The 16,281-nt window shown below is 36.5% G+C and overlaps 2 protein-coding genes across 2 annotated transcripts; both read right to left on the bottom strand.

The window, feature by feature from the left end:
- LOC140143404 (retinol dehydrogenase 11-like) lies at window positions 1–10,929 on the bottom strand. The gene is made up of 6 exons (XM_072165259.1): window positions 10,770–10,929; window positions 7,477–7,583; window positions 4,084–4,219; window positions 3,254–3,460; window positions 486–693; window positions 1–187 (listed from the first exon to the last, which is right to left on the bottom strand). The coding sequence occupies exons 1-6, from the start codon at window positions 10,927–10,929 to the stop codon at window positions 1–3; spliced, it is 1,005 nt and encodes a 334-aa protein (XP_072021360.1).
- A 1,192-nt stretch (window positions 10,930–12,121) lies between these two features.
- Window positions 12,122–15,942, bottom strand: LOC140143402 (retinol dehydrogenase 11-like). Its single transcript, XM_072165258.1, has 6 exons — window positions 15,810–15,942; window positions 15,157–15,263; window positions 14,553–14,688; window positions 14,138–14,356; window positions 13,350–13,533; window positions 12,122–12,308 (listed from the first exon to the last, which is right to left on the bottom strand). The coding sequence occupies exons 1-6, from the start codon at window positions 15,940–15,942 to the stop codon at window positions 12,122–12,124; spliced, it is 966 nt and encodes a 321-aa protein (XP_072021359.1).
- Between the last annotated feature and the right edge of the window lie 339 nt (window positions 15,943–16,281).

The following is a 16,281-nucleotide window of genomic DNA, read 5'->3' as shown; positions in this document are numbered from 1 at the left end:
TCAAAGACCAGTTGCTTGGCAACTAACATCCCATAATTTCTTAGCCAATCCGTTGTCATCAGCCAATTTGTTCCCCTTAGCGACATGACAATTGTCAAAATAACACCCTGAAAGGTGCGTTATAGACTCCTCAAGAGCGCAGTAAATGGTCGTTTGTGCTCCGGCTCTCTCATCACTTCCCATAAGCCTGCAAAATGACAAGAGTGAATACGTGTATTTGTCAGCTGTTGTTTGTTTGTTTTTTATTTGCTTTGGCCCTCCTTTATATGAGGCTTCAGCATGTTAAGAGATTAAAACAAAAGTTCGATATCACTCATTCAACTTCAATTTAGACTAAACAATGTATGCTCAAGGACTTGGCAGTCTGTAAAACAAACTCGTCTTGTTGCTAAAACAATTACAAAAACATAGAAGACCTGATATATCAATTCATGCATTTTGTTATTTCAAGTTGATATCAGATTGTAAAGTTCACCTATACTTACCAAAAGAAGACTATGATAAACCAATACATTGATAGGGACATCTGGGTAGTCTCCTTTATCGTGTCAACAATACTGGTCCTTATAGCACCTGGATGTAACGAATATGTAGTGACACCAGATCCTTCAAGTTGTCGCGCAAGTTCTTTGGTAAATAAGACGTTAGCCAGTTTACTTCTGTCGTACTCTCGTAGACCGGGATATATTCGACCTGCCATAATAGGGTGAAAAATATGATCTTATTATTCCAAAGTATTGATTGGTTTTTAGTATGTCCATGTTGAAAAGCAGATAGTGATAGTGAACGTGCAATAAAAAGGTCCTTGGGGAAATATTTAAACGTTTGCGTTACATCATCAAAATCATGGTTTTGAGTCGATGCCTTGGATCTACTATTAAAGTATGAATGAATCTGCAAATATCTCTTTTCTGTGATCCACATGATAGGTCTCGAGTAAGCATACAGGTCTCTGATTTAATTCCGCACTGGATAAGACTTGACAATGGTGCAAACCAATATTCACTCTCACAAATTTACTCGCAATAGTAATTTGGCAGACTGTATAGAAATGGCATTATTGTTATTATCTAGAAAGCCGGTGATTTTGATATAATAGAGAGGTTGCGATTTTCACGTGAAACGTGAAACCGGAACGGCAACCGCATGTTACAATAGTCCAAAATCAGTTAGTATGCTCTCTAGATGGTGAAATCCATTGTGAATTGGACAATCGTAGAATTCCCGTAATGCGGTCACGTTGCGGTTGGTAGCAAATCATGACGTTCCAAAATGACTAAATAAGGCATTAAAAATGTAGAAAAATCTCATGTTTATCATGTTCTTAGGCAAGATCGTCTCGTCTTACGGCATAATGCGGTATGAAATGTCTGTTTTGGACGGGCAACAGTAGTTCATGTAACGTCGTTAATCACCATTGCTATTTCGTTGCGTTAAACAGCTGTCAAAGTGTTTTGCTTATGGATTCTACCCAGCGAACACCAAAATGTTTTAGAACATGATAATGCATGTGTTTTGGTTTTAGTTAAAACATTTTGATAACAAATTAAGGGCAAAAAGTTTATTCCGATACATTTTCAAACATGTCAAATTACGCGTCTGGCCTCACGAATCCCAGTAATTGTGCAATGTTTGTGCGTTTACGAACTATCGTTAAGAAGATATGGGCTAATAAAGGTCACAGGTCGATTTGCTTGTTGTGCATGGGTCAAAAGTCAAATGTGTGGCAAATTGTTCACCTTGCTAAGATGTTTCAGAAAAAGAATAGTTTGCACAGCAAAGAGTCGAAATATATGTAGGATTGATTCCATAGGATTCAATGGATTTTGTATTTATTTATTATCTATCTTCTGAACTTGACATCACAGATAGTAAAACTATTCTTTTCCTGAATCCATTTGACTTGAGGAACAGTTTGTATCCATTTTTATGAAAATCTGAGCAACTTTAGTTTTTCACCCCTGTATTGACATTAGACCTGTTGTGCCTTATAACTTGGTAACTATATGTCCTACGCGCAAATATGTTACATTTTTGTGATCCTTAGACCCAGACAAATAATATGACATGATTTTAGTGAATTTAATCCATTTTTAATTTTTGGCCCCTTTGTGAGCATGTAAGGGGTTTGGGGTCTTTTTAGGGTCACGGTTCCAATATAGCTTGGCAGACAAAACTTTTGATTTCAGCATACCCGAATTAACAATATAATTTGGTTACCAGCTTTTAGGCGAACTTGCCGCTTGATGCTTAAATAAGCATTCCAAAATAGAACCAGTCTAATACTCATTTTCCAGTAGCCCGCAAAACTCAAAGTATTTGCTAAACTGGCAGCTCCAGTTAGCCGTATTTGCATATCAATACCGAGGAAAGCCGGTTCGATCAGAGAACCTTTGGTTCGATGCACCCAAGGCGAATGAATGGAGCTGAATGGGTACTTCCTATATCTTTAGATGTTTGTCTCAGTTTTACGAGGCACCACCATGAACCTTTTGCAGACTTGTTTGGATGTAGTCTCAGGCCAGACTGTATGCGGCAATCACAATTATACTAGGAACGACAATCGTTAGGACCGACATAAACTGTGTAGGAGACTAGTTTGGATGCGAACAACACAATGACGTTCCACCGCACAATGTCGTAATATCGATACGTAAACCGTATGGCGTTAGCAGTGAACGCCTCTTCGCAATCTAGTAAAGGAGCAAACCTTATGTCTATTTAAACAGTGGCGGCTGAAGCATTACAATTTTGAGAGACGAGCATAATATTTTGTTCCGGTTTTACAAGGACACTGGTTTGCGCGCAAATGCAGGCTACTTTAGTCCAGGGGTAGGGTTCAGGTCATTTTTTTTAGTTGAATTCAGGCTACTTTAGTCCAGGGATAGGGCTCACCAAGCAAACACAAAAACGTTTTAAAAAACGTTTTAAATAAGTTATATTTTGGCTTTTGGTTTCGGTAAAAACGTTTTAACGTGTCTATTTAAACAGTGGCGGCTGAAGCATTACAATTTTGAGAACGAGCATAATATTTTGTTCCGGTTTTACAAGAACACTGGTTTGCGCGCAAATGCAGGCTACTTTAGTCCAGGGGTAGGGTTCAGGTCATTTTTTTAGTTGAAGTCGAGTTCTACACAGGTATGGTCCAGTGTCTTCCTCTCTCCCGACCGCCTTATGTCCGTGCACACATTTCAAAGTGGACTTTGCTCTCGTGGGTCCCGTGGATCTAGTAAATCCAGGCAGACATTCTTACCTTCTGCGTCTTTTGGCGTAAAATATAGATCTCCTTCTTTCACGCGTGTATGATTAATGGATGAGACATTAACAATACGACTAGGTGCGCTTTCTTTGAGTCTGTCCAATAATAACATAGTAAGCAGAAAGTGTCCAAAGTGATTCACGGCAAAAACCATATTATAGCCTTCTTTGGTGCGGTGACCCTTGGTTGATTTGCCGATACCTAAGCGATGAATAAGCGAAAACATTAATATTTCATTAGAATTCCTAGTTAGACAGTATCGCACGCCTATAGTCAGGGCCGGATTTTACTTTTTGGGGGCCCTGGGCCATGCCTAAATTTGGAGGCCCCAAAGTGACCGTGAGGAAAGCATGTCCAGACTGTGTAGTCAAGTGGCCATGTTTTGGTTTACGCATACTATCGACAGTGACGGCAGAATTAGATGAAGATGAGCAAATATTGTTCAGATTTTACCATTAACATGCGGGCGAAACGCGCGAAAAAAATTCAATTTTAGACTATTTTAACCAAAAATGAACATAAAAAATGGCTATGCTAGTACGCACAAAGCGCAAAATTGTGTAATTTTACCATATTTTGGCCGGGATTTTGGCCCAAAACATGTTTTTCGGATGCGCAGGGCAAGTTTGGGGTTCCCAAATTTTGAGGGCCCTGGGCCCATGCCCATCTGGCCCAATGGTAAATCCGGCCCTGCCTACAGTAGCCTCCCAAAATCTCCCACAATGAAAATTGAGCAAAATTTATTGCAATATTGGCATCTCCAAACTTCACAAAGTAAGTTCCTTTTCTACCACCCGTGTGAATTACGTATATCGTTATTTTACCTGCATTGTTGATTAGATAATCAATTCTTGATTCTTGCTTCAAAATAGTTTTAGCAAATTCCCGAACAGAATCTTGATCGGATAGTTCCAGTGGAATATAAACTACATTGCTGCTTCCAGAGCGTCTTTGAATTACCTGGTATCAATAAGAAGACGAATAAACAAACACAAGAGTAATTATTACAAGAAGACAATAATCATGACAATAGGAAGAAAGAATAACAATGTTCAATAACTGTACAATAGTCGAAAAACAATTATTGTTGTGGTTGTAACAGCTCGTAACGGTGTCATTTTTACGTTGAAATCTTTATTCATATTAAAGAAAGTACTAAATATCACTTCATATAACCATAAGCGTAGATCCGGGTGGGTGTGTGGGTGGGGTAAATGCTACATGTAGCTACAAAATGGCAAATTTACACCACGTATTCAGTCTCAACGCAGGACTACCGATTCTTATTGTTCTGCAAGGCTCACTCAGTCATTTAATGAGGCAATACAAACGATCGAATTTGGTATTCAAATGAACAAAATTTTGAGTTACACCTTTTCAGTGTAAATTTTTTTTCTCGGCCAAATGAAAAGCAATAATTTTCATTTTTTCAGTAAATGTCAGGAAAAACTGTAATGCTTGATACTGTATTTTTTTCAAATCTTAGTGTTAAACTTAGGGGTGAAATTCAATCATTTAGTGTAAGATTTTCGATTTTGATAGGCTTCAACTCTGCCCGCGAGCCTTTTTTTGGATCAACCTTTTAGCTTTTCAAAGTAATATAGTTGGCTAACGAAGGATTTTTCCCAACTTTCTAACGCACATCACTGTGAGCGATATATCATAGTTTTGTCAGAATTTCCGTTTTGATTCCACCTTTTTCACTGCCGGCTGGAAATTTTTCAAAATCAACGCGTGAAATCCAAGGCATTGTAAATCGATATCCCCGGGTGCCATATGCAGTGATATGAAGACCGGCCTGGCTACAGTGTTGCTATAACTTCAATATAGCAAAGAAATTCCCAGGCCTAGCGGACCAATGTGTTGAAATTTGCTTCTCCTCAAAACAACTTTGCCCAGCATTTGGTAAAAAAAATCAACAATCTTACATGCAATTGGGCAATATTTTAAACAAAACTTTCATTTACAAAACATAAATAGGCCCTACTACGCTGTATATTTTATAAACTGTTTGGAACACACTTCCAAATACCCGGGTCCAAATAACCTTCGTATTAACATCCCCAGACTTTCGTTACCGTATTTAAACGCCAGCTCAAAACCAATTTTTGTAAATTGATGGTTTTTATGTTTGTTTGTCAATTTCGTGCTTTACGCGCTTTGAGTTCCTCATCGGAAGATATTGTGCCTTATAAGAACCATTCATTATCATTGTTAACTTAAACCTGTTCAAGCAATTAATTAAAAGTGCTTGACTAAAAACAGAATAACTTGGATGTTAATACTTGACCTAGTGTTTCAATTGTCATGAAGGTGGCTGGGTATGGTGCCTTTTGTTTGTGTTTGTTTGAAACTGCTTTTGGGATAACAATACAAGGTTAAACATGGAAGTTTATAAAAAAAAACCTATTAAATAACCTAAAGGAAAAAAAAACACATTTGTGGCAACAATGAGCCTTGCATTGAAAGTCATATTTAAAATGTGTTGAGTACCACCCCAAAGTTTCCCTATATACACCCCCTACTACCCACCTCACACACCTCTTCACCCACCCCACGCCTATAGGGCCTACATAATATTACATACCGGTAATATAATATTTATATAGCACGTTATAGCTATACATTTAAAAAGTATAGCCCTATTATGACAAATAGGCCTACATGTCAAATTAAAAACAAACCAGAACACAAGCCTGAAGGGTGTAATGAAAATGCCAACCCGCGATGGGGGGAGGGGGGGGGTCATACAAAATTCACCTGGAGATAGGAGGGACAGAAAAATAAAATCCCCTATAATAACACACTCATTTTTCTAGGTTTGGACAGTACAACGTGCGTCTCTTAATACGGACTAACCTAGGTAAACAAACAAACAGACAAATGGTCGACATAATCATGGAAACCATATTTGCCATTACAGGCTATCACCATGATCAAGGAAGCAACTATCCAAAATTCACTTTAATTTACCAAAGCACCCAAATGGGAGATTTGGGCTACAAAGTCGCCCATCGAGTAATCCTGCTTTCAATACAGAAGAGACCTGGATTAGATCAATGGAATTATCGACTATTTATGCTGCTTGCTTTCGAGATAAAGTACTGAATTTGAGATTTTAGGAGCATGACGTGAAAAAAGGTGAAATTAAAACGGAAATTCTGACAAAACAATAATAGATAGACTCACACGATGTGCTTTACAGAGGTGGGAAATATCTTTCCGTAGCGAATTATATTAGTTTGAAACGCTAAAAAATGAATTCCGAAAAAAGCTCGTGGACGGATGTAAGGCCTATAAAATTCATAAATCTTACACTAAACGACACAATTTCATACCTAATTTTAACACCAGGATTTTAAAAAATGTATATCCAAGCACAATGTTTTTAACTGACATTACTGAAGAAAAAAAAATATTGCTTTATATTTGACCGAGAAAATTAATTTCGTAGCAAAAAGGTGTATATCTGAATTGTGCTGATTTTAACATGTATCGATCGACTTTTAGCGCGACTATGCATTTCTAAAGAATCGGTAGTCCAGCGTTATAGCTGTATTTGTTCGAGGAAAGTTATTCTGCTCATGGAATTTAAAGCAATATTATAACATTTTCAAACAAAATAGATTAGCATTTCTTTGCCATAAAATGTTAGCTTTTACTGTCAGATATATCCCTTTTATTTTTGAGCCGAACAACTACGGCAAAGCAAAGAAAATTGGAATGTACTACCAGCGCACATGTCGCCAATACGTACCACTCCTTCGGTCATGTTGTGGTACGACCCTTTGTTGTGTATATCACCGTCCCGCACGCCGTGACGTACTGTGTGTTATGAACATCGTGTATGCGTTCGACTAATAATTCCATCGTAATAATAAAAGCTAATAAAGCGCTGAATCAGCCTTTAATTTAAAATCACGGATTTTAACAAAACTACAGCACTTAGAGTCTTGATTTTTGCAGGGTATATTGGTTTAATAAAGTACAATTTAATCGTGTAAAAAAGGAATTTTAAAAATTCAGTGAGGGCGTCTTCCTCAGCAAATGTTATAATATCGCTTTAATACGCCGCTGGAAGTAATACAACTGAAAACATCACATCTACCTGTGATGTAATAATAATGCCCTTATCAACTTTCATGCCAATCAGCCAATAACAAGCCTTGATTATGTTCGTTGGTCTGCAATGCACGTCACACTTTGATTATCCATACCTTGATTGCCTCTGTGGCCTTCTTAGGATTTCTGCAGCCGATAATAACTCGTGCTCCACGACGTGCAAAATCAATGGCAGTTTCTTTGCCAATTCCGGCATTTCCACCTGGAAACATAAAATATGCCGGAAGTTTTATTTTTCCAATACGTGTACAAAAGAAACAGTATCATCAATATTAGCATATCATTTTCAATTGGAGATAAACACGCTGACATGCTTTACTCCAGGAACATACATACGAGCATATACCCCGTACTTTTAACCCCGTCCTACGATGGGGGGAAGTACAACCCAAAAGGTCATTCATCTAGAATACTATGACGCTTGTGTTTAAATCCAAAATGTTTTTTAATAATCATAGATCCATCCTCATTTAGCGATAAAAATTATAACCCACCACCCTACCCAGGGGTATGGCCGTCCATCAAAGTCGAACGAGGGTAGGTTTCTACAGTAAAATCCATGATTTGTATATTGCTCTTGTGAAATATTACCTGTACTTTGATACATAACTAGACAATCCCATTTCTGCTAGAGTGTGCTCACATTATGAAAATGAAAATCAATATGCACAGAAGCACACACGATAAACCAAACAACTACTGTAGGCAAAAACAGGTATATCGATGGCCAAAAATGCCCAATTACTCCAGGAACATACATACGAGCATATACCCCGTACTTTTAACCCCGTCCTACGATGGGGGGAAGTACAACCCAAAAGGTCATTCATCTAGAATACTAAGACAGAAGTGTCAGAAACACAGTACAAAAGTACAGTGGAAGTGAGGAAGATCACTGTGTACATTTATAAGCAGACAAATAAACCCAAATAGACAAAAACAGCCGACATTTCGAGCAGATAAACTGCTCTTTAATACTGAACTTATAATTTAAAATTGTAAACCTGTTATCTAAAGCAGGAAACATCATGTAGGAACCAAAATGGCCGCTTATGACGCCTATTGGATACACCATATTAAATTGTGACGTAATTCCAGTCGCCCTTCCCATAATTCAACGTTCCCTGATGAAGAACAGAATCGTATAGAGGAAATAAAGTGTCTTTACGTGTCTCTTCCATTCACGGTAGTCCTAATTAGCCTGTGTTAATATGCACTTTCTGTTTCCCATGCGTTTGAATGGGAATTATTTTGCCTAGTCGCCACAAGTTTAGGGAGCACATTTCTTTAATATTTTGACAAGTTGATATAAAATGTTCTATTCTATATTGTTTGGCAATAATGTCTTTTACCAATAGTACATCCAAAGTTGTAAAAGTGTTAAAACCGTTAAGGGCTGGGGTATGAACGTTTGGACAGTATTTATTTTGGGACATTAGAGCACATCAGACATATCGAATTGCATTCTGAATAAGAAGAATGTCATTCTGATATCAAATATTTTTTATTTTTTGAAATTCGCAATTTAATACACATTTTATGGCAAGTCATTAAAAATTGATATTTTTGATATTTAACAGTACTTGGAGTAAACTTAATAAATCTGATGATTTATACTTAAAGTGTATGTAGGTGGGATGAAAAGCCGACGATCAATTGAAAATTTTGACCTTTCGTATTGAAGAATAAAATACCAAAAAAATTAGCTCTTTTTGGGAAAAAATCCATATCTTCAATATGAAAGGTCAAAATTTTCAATTGACCGTCGGCTTTTTCCTCCCTACTACATACACTTTAAGAATCTATCATTAGATTTATATAATTTACTTCGAGGACTGTTATATATCAAAATTTGAAAAATATCAAATTTTTACAATTTGTCATAAAATTTGTATTACATTGTGATTTTCAAAAAATGAAAATTATTTGATATCAGAAAGACATGCTTGGTATTCAGAATGCAATTCGATAGGTCTGAGGAGCTCTCATGTCCCACAAAAAATACTGTCGAAACGCAATAAACGTTCATTTTAGATCCCTTAAGTGTGTATTTTTCATAGACAGACAAAAATGGCGTGAGCCAGTCCTTAGGTACGGTATGTATCGTAGGACTGGCGAGCGAGTCTAGTCTAATCAGAAGCTCAAGGGGTACTACACCCATTGATTTTTTTTTGCATTTTTTGCATTTTGTGAAGAAATTACAAAAAAAAAATTGGACAAAGTGGTATGCAAAATGAAGGGGCAAATCTTCTCGTTTTATTGGTGGCATCGGTATCAATGTAGCTTACATGCTTTAAAAGGTAGAAGCCAAAAGGAGGTATGATTTAAATTCACTTCATTTTGGAAAGCTTACTATCAACGGATTTCGTTAAAATTTTGGATATGTGTTGCTAACACATTAGGGAAATAAAGTTGATATGTAAAATGGGAATAAGTGGTTCCCGAGTTCTTTTATGACTTCATGAACTTGGTGCTCCACAACTATCAAAAAAGGAACTGGTTAAAATGCTTCTATTTTCAATGTTGAGCTATATTTTGTATTTTTAACTTGCGACATTATTTCACTGAAACTTAATTAAGCCATAGGTAACAGGTTACCACAACCATACTACAGCAATGTTGAAAAAATTGTATTTCTTGTCACCTATACCACCATATTGGGTAGTTTTCTGTAAGCTTAACTTTTGTGATTTTGGTAACTATTTTATGTTTATTTGTGAAATCCATCTCAACTAGGCATTCTAAATTGTACTCACCATTTACATCCCAAGGTATATTAGTATATCCACCTTGCACTTCTCGATATATATTCAGTTAAACAGAATATCAAAATTATGCCTCATTATGATATCACAGACTCTCACATGTGTATTCAAAATTGATGCTTAAATTTGACCTGAACCAATTGACCTATAACCTGACCTATGACGACCTATAGCCTTTTCTTCTCCTAACAACACATATAGTATTAAATTGACTAATGACTATGCATCCATTTTGTAAGTGTTTATTTAATTTATTCAGTGTTATATTTTGCATGCATCACTAGATTTTCTATAGAGAGTATAACAAAGGATTTAATGTATTCTATTCATGTATGCTACTTAAACATGTTGAATAGAATAAATTATGGTTTGTTATGAAACACACATCTGAGTTACTAGGATACAGTAAACAAAAAATATCTAGGGCTAAAATGACTTACTAAAATGGTTTAAAAGCACTTTGTATGTAGATATATTTTATAAGTTCAGAACATGAGGTGATGAACATATTTATGTACTTCATAAATTTGCAAGAAAAAAAAAAAAAAGAAGAGGGGTACTGATGAAAATCAGGGTATTATTCCCCCTTAATGCAATAGATTGCACATGCTTTAATCACCTACCTGTGATAATAGCAGTTTTTCCGTGTAAAGTCGTAGTTATGTGGTCACAATATCGCCGATAAAATCCGCCATTAAAATAGTACCTAGCAAATAAGATATATAGAACAAAAAGGAGCAATAATGCACCTAAGCATGTTAGTATAATGGACCCGAGAGACATTTCAGTGGCTATAAAAATGGTGGTGCTTAGCTGTGTGTGCACTAGCTGACTGATGTCTGTATGTCTTTAGATAACATGACTAATAATAGAAAACCAATATTTGTTTGGTAAACACGAATAATACCTGAACCGTACAGAGAGTAGGGAATGTCTAAGTGGCGAGTTGTGTATGGGCGAGTTGTACTTTGGCGAGTTGTGGAGCGAGTTGTTGAGCGAGTTGTATCTATTGTACTTGTGAGACGGAAAAAAAACTTCGCCCACTAGTGAGACGAAAAAAAAAATTTGCCTCACTGATGAGTAAAAAAAAACATTTCCCACCCAACTTTGTATAAAGTATATACATTAAAATTTAAAAATAAATACTTCGCCGAAGGCGGCGAAAACAAATCTGCCGCCTTCGGCGGCGAAAAAAAGATATTCTACATGACCCAAACTCCCATGCCCCCCCCCCCTGATAATCTAATGGTGCGTCCCTAATGATGATGGAGATATCATGGCTATATAGGATGAGGTAGGGAGTTTTCAGAAACACGTTGGTGGAGCTGGTAAATATAATATGGGGACCAAAAAAAGTTTTGGAACTTCACAGAGGGGACAAACAAGTTTTTGTGTGTCAAGGGGGGCAAAAGGTTTTCCACTTCACCTAGCATTGCAACATTAAGAATATTGACCCATAGGTCTTAAAACAATTAAGCCTGTGATTGATCAGATGATTTTAATATGATAGGTCCTATAAAACTATCAACCCATATAAACAAAACAACAAACATGTGGAATTCAACTCAATGCATCGCAAGTATACATGTCCTACTCATTATCAAACCAGACTTGTTTATTAGGGACAGTCTGTGTAGCTCAGTTCCTGCACAGGCAGGTATGTGCAGAGGTTTTTTTCTCCGGTTTATCTGCCTATGCATGTTATGTTTTCATTGTAATTTTATATTGATCATTAATTTCATCTCCTTGGCTAGTTGGTGATGTTTGAATGTTTCTATTTGCTCAAAAGTACACAAAATTAAGGCCTGAAAATTACGTTTACATTAAATTACATTAGAAGACATAAAAATAATTTTGTCTAACAAATGCTACATATCTTGTGAACTGGGAGCTACTGTCGACATATTCCGGGTTTATAAGAAAGTGACACAAATTTAGCATTTACAATATGTTGCTATGTGATAACAATGTCTTTTCAAAGACCAGTTGCTTGGCAACTAACATCCCATAATTTCTTTGCCAATCCGTCGTCATGAAACAATTTGGACTCCTTAGCTACACGACAATTGTCAAAATAACGCCCTGAAAGGTGCGTTATAGACTCCTCAAGAGCGCAGTAAATGGTCGTCTGTGCTCCGGCTCTCTCATCACTTCCCATCAGCCTGTAAAATAAGAGAGCAAAATAAGGGTTAGTTGTCAACTATTCAGTTTCTTTATTTGTATTGGCTCTCTTCTAGAAGTGGCTTTCTTGGACTCATTCCTAAAAGTTAAGTGGACATAGCAAATGTCACTTCTTTAACACTGCGTGCACTCTCAGTCATCTGGGAACAGTTCAAATTGTGATTAATTAAATCATGTCAACCAGAAAAACTCACTTTTTGGTTAGATTTTATCACCGAAGTTTGGCCTCAGCTGGGTGGATGGGGTCAATCGATGAGGAAGTTGCTTGGTGACCCGATCCCAACAATATGACATCGATTTTTTGTTATTATATTGATTTTTTTTGTGACCCGCTTATCTACCAAACATTGTTGGTTTTATGGTAGAGGATATCATAAACATGAGGCAAAATTGTATTTTGAATGAACCAGGGAGGAAATGAAAAATTCATCTGTACCTTTTAACACATAAAAATAGGAGATTGATTATGGGGTGTGGACCCTATTAATCATGACACTGTAAATTATATACGCTTAAGGACTCGGATACGTTTTCACGTATTTTTGTAGGACCTGAGAGCACGTCAGACATATCGAATTGCATTTTGAATACAATAAATACCAGGAAAGGCATGAAAATTTTGACATTTCGTATTGAAGATATAGATTTTTTTCCCCAAAACAGCAAAACCATTTAGGTCTTAATTTGGGAACAAATTTATATTTTCAATATGAAAAGTCAAAATTTTCAATTGATGGTCAGCTTTTCATCCCAGCTACATACAATTTATGTACATATCATTAAATTTTAAAAGTTTACTTCGAGAACAAAAACTTTAAAAATATCAAATTTTAATAATATATCATTAAACTTGTATTATATCGCGAATTTCAAAATATCAAAAATTATTTGATTTCAGAAGGATATTCCTCGTATTCAGAATGCATTCGATTATGATGTACTCTTATGTCCCACAAAAAATACTGTGCAAACGTTGATATCCGATTCCTTAATATCAGATCGTAAAGTTCACCTATACTTGCCACAAGAAACCTTTGTAGAACCAGTACTTTATTCGGGAAAGCTGGTTAGTCGCCTTTACCTTCTCAATAATACTAGACTTTATAGCACCTGGATGTAACGAATATGTAGTGACACCAGATCCTTCAAGTTGTCGCGCAAACTCTTTGGTAAATAATACGTTAGCCAGTTTACTTCTCGCGTATTCTCGTAGACTGGGATATATTCGACCTGCCATAACAGGGTGAAAATATATTCTTGTTATTCCAAATAATTGATAATTTAAACGTTTAAACGTTTAAACAGAATAATTGAAACAGGACAGTGCATTTTGATGTGGGGTCAATTTTAAGATGCTCGTATGAGGTGAAAACTTGACACAAATGGCTACAAGTAGAAAATTGGCACATTTCGAGATTTTGAAGGCTTATTTGGACGCTTGCTTGAAATAGGAGCATTAATTTAAGTATCACAGGTTAAATGCCCTTCTTTCCTGACTTCGTGAAAGAAAACTTTAAAAAATAAATAAAAATTTAATCTATCATTGAATAATTATTATAAATCAAGCAGTTGAATGTGCCACTGAGGTAACTCAGTGACCATTATGGTCAGGGTGGGGCTGAAGTAATTTTTAAGTTGAAGTTAAGTTCTACGAATATAGTTTAGTATCTTCTCTCAATTCAGCCATTTATCCGTGCATGCACACATTTCAAGGTCATAGTTCTCGAGGTTTTCTCACGTGGGTCCTGTGGATTTGGTAAATCCAGACCGTAGTTCTCGGACTTTACTCCATCATCTGGTCCATCCATGCCGATATTCTTACCTTCTGCGTCTTTTGGCGTAAAATATAAATCTCCTTCTTTCACGAAGGTATAAGCAATGGATGAGACATTAACAATACGACTAGGTGCGCATTTTTTGACTCGGTCCAATAATAACATAGTAAGCAGAAAGTGTCCAAAGTGATTCACAGCAAAAACCATATTGTAGCCTTCTTTCGTGCGGTGACCCTTGGCTGATTTGCCGATACCTATAAATAAGCGAAAACATTAATATTTCATTAGAATCCCTCTAAAAGTTAGACAGTATCGCACGCCTAATAGTAGCCTCCCACATTCTCCGTCAGTGAAAATTAAGTAAAGCGTATTGCAATCTTGGTATCTCAAAACTTCACAATTTGAGACCCGTTTTTACCCGCCCGTGTACATTACGTATCGTTATTTTACCTGCATTATTGATTAGATAATCAATTCGTGATTCTTGTTTCAAAATAGTTTTGGCAAATTCGCGGACGGAATCTTGATCGGAGAGTTCTAGTGGAATATATACTACATTGCTGCTTAAAGAGCGTCTTTGAATTTCCTGGTATCAATAAGAAGACGAATAAACAAACACATGAGTAATTATTACAAAAAGAAAACAATAGAAAAAAGAATAACAATGTTTAAGAAAATAACAATAGTCGGAAAACAATTATTGTTGTGGTGTCATTCTTATGTTTGAAACATGTTTGTGCCTTGAAAAGGGATTCGAACATTTTATTCATATTAAAGTAAGTAGTAATATCACTTCGAAAAGCCATAAGCGTAGATCGCGGTGGGTGAATGGGGGTAAATGCTTGCTAGCTACAAAGCGGCAAATTTACAGTGGGTATTTGTTCGAAGAAAGTTATTCTGCTCACACGGAATTTATTACGACACTGGAAGTAATATAATAACCAAAAACATCACATCCACCTGTGATGCAATGCCTTTATCAACTTTCATGTCAATCAGCCAATGACAAGCCTTGATTGTGATCGTTTGCGCACCACAATTTGATTCTCCCTACCTTGACTGCCTCTGTGGCTTTCTTTGGATTTCTGCAGCCAATAATAACTCGTGCTCCACGATGTGCAAAATCAATGGCAGTTTCTTTGCCAATTCCGGCATTTCCACCTGGAAGCATTTTTTAATACATGTACAAAAGAAACCATATCATCAATATTAGACTAATAATTAGCATATCACATTTTCACTATGAAGGGGACACTTGAGGTTTTGACAAAATCCAATCACAGATGCCTATTTTCTACGGGTCATCAGCTAGAAGCTGACGCAGCTCTTATGATGCTATGCACTCAACCGTGTAGTGTAAACAAAGACTGTGTAGAGACAATTCACTGCTTGCTTGGAAGCTCTTGGACGAAATTGCGTGTTCAGGTGTATCGAGGTGGAAACTGTGCATAGATGCGTTTATAAAAGAATCGTTTTGTAGCCAAACCTTTCCATATGCCAAAGAAAATCCAAGTACTAGAACAGTGCCTAATTTGCATTAATCCAAAATGGCCGCTTATGCAGGGGTGAAACTTCAAAGTTTGGTCAAACCATGTAAAAACCATGCAATGTATTGCTCTCATCATAACGGATTCAGAATATAAGTATAAATCGATCTAATCAAAAGCTTTTAAAATACAGTTGAGTGCACATGCCTTCATAACATACCTGTGATAATCGCAGTTTTTCCGTGTAAAGTCGCAGTTATGAGATCACAATATTGCCGATAAAATCCGCCATTAAAATAGTACCCCGCATATAAGATAAGTAGAAAAAAAGGAGCAAGAATACGCCTAAGCATGTTAGTATAATGGACCCGAGAGACATTTCAGTGGTCATGGTGGTGTTAAGCTGCGTGTGCACTAGTTGACTAATATCTAAACGACAAGTTCATGTACATCATCATGATATCATGATGACATAACAAGTTCATGTATCATGATAACATGACTAATAATAGAAAACCAATATTACGCTGTATTTGACAAACACAAATAATACAGGCTAAGCCAAAAAGAAGTAAACTCATGTTTGTGGGGCTGTAACTCGAGATCTAAAAGGAATCTACTAAAAATGAAAATACCACTGGAAAGAACAAATTCTACACGTCTAAATATAAAAAACATTGTTGCAATTGCTC

This window comes from Amphiura filiformis, unplaced genomic scaffold (assembly GCF_039555335.1).
Source record: "Amphiura filiformis unplaced genomic scaffold, Afil_fr2py scaffold_21, whole genome shotgun sequence".
NCBI lineage: Eukaryota > Metazoa > Echinodermata > Ophiuroidea > Amphilepidida > Amphiuridae > Amphiura > Amphiura filiformis.
Note: the sequence above shows the minus strand (reverse complement) of the source record. Positions and strands in the feature narration are given on the sequence as shown.